The 5254-nt window shown below is 53.1% G+C and overlaps 1 protein-coding gene across 1 annotated transcript in view; it reads right to left on the bottom strand.

Annotated features, from left to right (window-relative positions):
* The window catches only part of NRXN2 (neurexin 2), a 114792-nt gene extending 109550 nt beyond the window's left edge, over positions 1 to 5242 (bottom strand). Inside the window, exon 1 of the mRNA XM_004383769.2 lies at positions 4609 to 5242. Within this exon, the coding sequence (XP_004383826.1) occupies positions 4609 to 4999 (391 nt within the window). The 5' untranslated portion in view covers positions 5000 to 5242. The remainder of the gene's footprint in view (positions 1 to 4608) is intronic.
* Positions 5243 to 5254: the final 12 nt, after the last annotated feature.

Genomic DNA, 5254 nt, shown 5'->3' with positions numbered 1-5254 from the left:
CCACATCAACAATATCCTTACTCAACCTTGGGTTCCCTATCACCAGCTTCCTTGTCCCCTTCTGCCTTCTGGCCCTTGTCACTGGACTCCTGTACCTCATTAGTCTCATTTGGTTTTACGGGGCTGTCCACTCCCAGGCTGAACAGTGAACCTCGGAGGTAACTTCACCACTGAGCTAAAGGGGTGTCTGGACACTCATTTAATTCTTGCAACAAGACTATGAGATAAGGATGCTTATCCTCATTTTACAAATAAAGAAAAATTAATCTAAAGGCTAGGTACTCCCCTGATGTCACATGCCCAGTGAATAGAAAAGACAGATTTAAAGTCAGATTTGTGCCACTGGAGTCTGTGGTTTAATCACTAGGCTACGTAGCCTTGCTGCATCTCTTTGGGCACAGACCACACTCCCTCTAGTGTTGTTTTTGCTATTATTAATTGAGCACTTACTATGTGCCAGTCCCTGTGCTAAGTACATGAATTAGCTCATTAAATTTTCACAACTCTATAAGGTAGATACTATTACTATTCCCATTTTACAGGTAAAGAAACCAGGGCAAAGAGAGCTTAGGTCCAGGGTCACTGCCTGGGGAGTCTGGCTGCAGAATCTGTGCTCTTAACTGCTACACTGACTGCTTTTATACCTGCTGCCCCAACTAAGAGGAACTCTGGAGGTGCAGTAGTTAAGTGCTCGGCTACTAACAAAAAAAATCAACAGTTCAAACCCACTAGCCGCTCCATAGCAGAAAGATGTGGCATTCTTCTCCCGTAAAGATTTTAGCCTTAGAAACCCTATGGGGCAGTTCTGTTCTGCCCTATAGGGTCACTATGAGTCAGAATCGACTCGACTGCAAAGGGTTTGGTTTGGTCTCCAATTAAACAGTCAACTCCCTGAGCAGAAAGGGTCCTTTATTCATCTCGGACTCCCTTTCAGCTCCGACACAAGACATATTACAAAGGAGGCCTCGATATAACTACCACTGAATTAAATCACCAACAAACTTACAAAACACACACGACACACGTGTGTCTGTCGTCCTGCAAACGCACACATCACCACTAGTTTCTTACTTCTCTCCCAGGCAAGGAGACACACCATTGTATACACCCGTGCCTCCGTTCTACCCTACGTCTCCACACACACTGGTGCTCCCCTTCTTCCTTGATCACTTTTCAGACCTTTCTCCACCCACATGAGTGACATGAGGAAGAGTTTACATGCCAACCACTACAAAATCCCAGTCTGCCCCATCCCAGCTTTGGCAGAGTACCACCAGTGATACACAGACTCTCCATTACTCATATTTCGTTCTATCTTCATTACCTGTGGCCAGACCCCCAGAGAAAAGAAGCAAATCTCCTAGCATGGAGGTTTCTCAGTCAACGGGTCAATTTCCCAGACTCAATTCAGCCCTTGTCCAGACCCCAGGAAGGCAGGAGGGCATTCCAAAGGACCTGCAAATCCGTATGCCCACCAAATACTATCTAGTGACAGACTGGTATGTCTTGCATATAAAGCTAAAACGATTTTTTCTAATGTAAATTTGATTCACCACAATAGCATATATAATATCAAAGTCATCTAAAAGCTTTCCTGAATTCATAGCAGCTGTGAGACATTTATTTTCACAATAAACAGATATAAAAATAATTATTACTATTTGGAAGGGGTACTATGAATTATTGACTTTTAAAAATGTCCTAAATCTCAGAAAAGTTGGGAACCACTCAAAACGTATAATAATGAAGTGACTGTAACTTCCAGGGAAGCCTGGGGACTCTGGACCCAAGATCCGTCTCAGAGATAACGAGCCAGGCCTGTTCCCCTCGCCCCAATACCCAACAGTGAGAGCCCATGCCTTTCCTCCTGGGCTGGATAAGAATGTACTAGAAAGAGCATAATGAGCACAGGATACTACAAAAGCTCGCCAGGAAATAAGGCACAAATATAAGGAGAGCGAATGAGGTTGCTGGGAGAGGGGAGGAAGGGGGACTCCAGAGGGTTGTCATTGTGTCTCTTTGCTCCAGATGCACCCCCAGCAATCAATGCTTACATCCCCAGCGCCCCCCCAACAACATACATCTGAAAATACACACAGACATATTTTCATACATACATCCAGCCTTACCCCTAAGCCTTTTTCGTCTCAAACACTTATTAATATCTCTTCATTCATTCCACAAATCTTTATCAAACACCCACTAAGTGCCTGGTACTATATTAGGTGCAGGGAATACAGAGATGAGTAAAGATGCCATCCCTGCCCTTTTATTACAGACAATGCCCCAGTCTCTCAACAGACACCTCACACACACACAGGCAACCCTGCCCCTACCAGCTGCCTGACACCCACCTAATATCTCACTTTCCCTTTTCTTAGATGAATCTCAAACACACACACACACACACACACACACACACACACACACACACACACACACACACCCACCCCACAGTGGATCAGACACACAAGTAGCCATCTCTCACAGCTCCAATACAGCTAACACAAACATCCATCCAGCACTCCTAGATCATACACACAACTGCATGAGAACACACACAGGTACGAGAGCACATCTTAGACCACACAACCGCACGACCAGCATTCGGAAGCACACAGGTTGTTCGCTCACTGGGAGGCCACTGGCCAATGACTCCTTCCTGGGAATGAATGCAAGGACTCTGGTTGACCAGCGCGCCTCTGGCTGCATTTTTTTTCATCTACCCAGACTCAGTTCAGCCACACTGACATCTTGGACCACTCAGTGTAACCTCTGTGTGGCTCAAATTTCCCTCTCATCAAATGAGAACGGTGGTTCATCCTATTTTCTTAAGAAAGCTTAATAGGAACCAAAGAATCAGTTTAAGGTCTGGAAAGAAAGATTCCTTATAGCGTTCCAGTGTCTGAGTGAGGTAGGTCTCACCAAACCACAGGCACATGGGTGCCTGTGCATGAGTGTGCACTCTTACACTTGTGTACTACTTACTCCACCAGGCATGGACTTTTCTCTATGAACACCACTATCCAAACAGACCCATTCACACATACTGCACACACTGCCAGACTCACGGCCTCTGTGTGCAGGCGTACACACACAGATATACCATTTCACAGTTTAGGGAGCACCTGAACTCCTTGGGGAAAAGGCGAGAAGGTGTTAGATTAACTTAATACGCACAGCTCTCTGTACATACATCCCACAACCTTGTGCAAATAACCCCAAGAAAATATACCAAAAACCTTCCTGATGCATTCAGCTGTGTCCTCAGATACACGATCAAAATACTGTGCAAAGTGCAGGGCCACACCTGCAGACTCGGCTCCACCTCTGGCTGTCCCCACGCATGCAGCCACCAGGAAACCCTGCCCGAAGCATCCCCAGGGTGGCAGTGGTTTGTGGGTGCACACATGCACATGCACACACTCCCCAAAAGTCGCTACCTCTCGGAGGGCAGCTGCACACACGCACACAACTGCTGAGTGGCCACAACTCCAAGGGGTGCTGGGGGAGAGGAAAGGATGTCTGTCTGCACACACCTGCTCAGAACACAGCTGCCACGGACAAAGGAGGAAGGAGCTGCATGTGCCCCACCCCCACATTGATGGGGAACCTCCCCCGACCCCCACGCTCCAGCAGGACCAAAGTAACAGAGGCACCTTCAAGTTCCTCCTCCCACCATCGCACTAACGCTGCAGCCTTGAACCCTCACTGCACCTATCTGTCTGCCAAATTCTCTGCCTCTGGTGGCTGGGTGCTGCGGGACCCCTCCTCCCCTCAGCCTGCAGGAGCCCTTCAAGTCCACATTCCATGTTCAACTCCATATTCCGGAGTCCTAACAATCCCTCTCCAGCCAGCATTCCCCCTTCCCAAGCGCACGCTGGCAAACCCACTCCCAGTCCCTCACCCTGCTCTCCAGCCGTATTCCCGCCCCTCACTAAAGCAGCTCCTCATCAGAAGCTGCGAGGCCTCGGCCACCCTCTCCCTCATTTTCCCTTCACTCTCAGGGGTTCTGCTGGTTCTGAGACGAAAAAGAAATCCTCCGTCCCGCCCAGTACGCATTCACAGCCTCCCAATCCCCACTCTCCCTCAGCCGCCGTCACCTGCCAGTCCTGACCAAACCTCACAGACCTCACGGAAGGTACTTCCCTGCCAGACCCTCACAGACTGACAGACACACCTCCACCGGCCGCCCACCACGCTGACCACGTCCCCGGCCCCGCAAGGCCACGCCCACCAGGGCTGACCAACAACCCTCAAGGCCCGGCACAGGCCCTGTCCCCAGACCTGACCACGCCCCAGGCCCCACTCATGTCCTTCATGGGGCGTTCACAGGCCTCGGATCTGATGCCCACCACCAGCTCCTCTCACAAGGCCCCACTCACTACCCCTCATAGGTCCTGCCTCAACACAGCCTCCTTGGCCAGACCCTCAGAAGCCCACAAGGCCCACACACAAGCCCTCTCGCCCGGACACTCTTCCTCGCACGCCGCTCACAGGACACATCCTCAGCCTCCCGAGCTGCCACACACTCACACACCCTCGCGCCCCCCAAAGCCCCCAGCCCCCAGATCCCCCTCAGCCCCTCGTTCTGGCTCCGGGGCTCACCTTCGCTGCAGAACTTGCCGCCGAAGCCCGTGTGGCTGCAGTCGCAGCCCACCTCGCCGGGGGCCAGCACGGTGCAGAGGCCGCCATTGGCGCAGGGGTTGCGCGCGGGCGCGCACAGCGGGTCCGCTGCGGCGCCGCGCAGGCCCTGGCTACCCAGCAGCGCCGGGGGCCGCTCGCCCAGCTTCAGGTTGGCCAGCAAGCCGCGGAAGGGCGGCTCGTACTTGACGGTGCTGAGCGTGAGCGCCGAGAGGCGCACGTCGGGCGGGACGCCGCCCACAAAGAGGTCACTGGCCACCTGCATCTCGCGCCGCTTGGAGCGCACCTCGGCGGCGCGGGCCTCACCGTCCACCGCCAGCGCCGTGCGGCGCGCGTCGCGGGTCAGCAGCACCATGTGCCAGCGGTCGTCGGCCACCGGCGTGTCCAGCTGCAGCGTGGCCGGCTCGGCGCACGAGAGCGTGAAGCGCAGCCGCAGACGCCCGTCCACCAGCAGTAGCTCCAGGAAGTCGCAGTCGCCGCCATCGTCCAGGTAGAGCAGCAGCGCGCGCGTGGCGTTGGTGCGCAGGCTGAAGCTGAGCTCGCCACTGCTCGCCGCGCCCGCCCAGCGCGCATAGCGCGCCCACTGCCCCGGGCCGCCGCCGAACTCCAG

This window comes from Trichechus manatus, unplaced genomic scaffold (assembly GCF_000243295.1).
Source record: "Trichechus manatus latirostris isolate Lorelei unplaced genomic scaffold, TriManLat1.0 scaffold00113, whole genome shotgun sequence".
Classification (NCBI taxonomy): domain Eukaryota; kingdom Metazoa; phylum Chordata; class Mammalia; order Sirenia; family Trichechidae; genus Trichechus; species Trichechus manatus.
The sequence above is the reverse complement of the archived record's forward strand: the minus strand, read 5'-3'. Positions and strand labels throughout refer to the sequence as shown.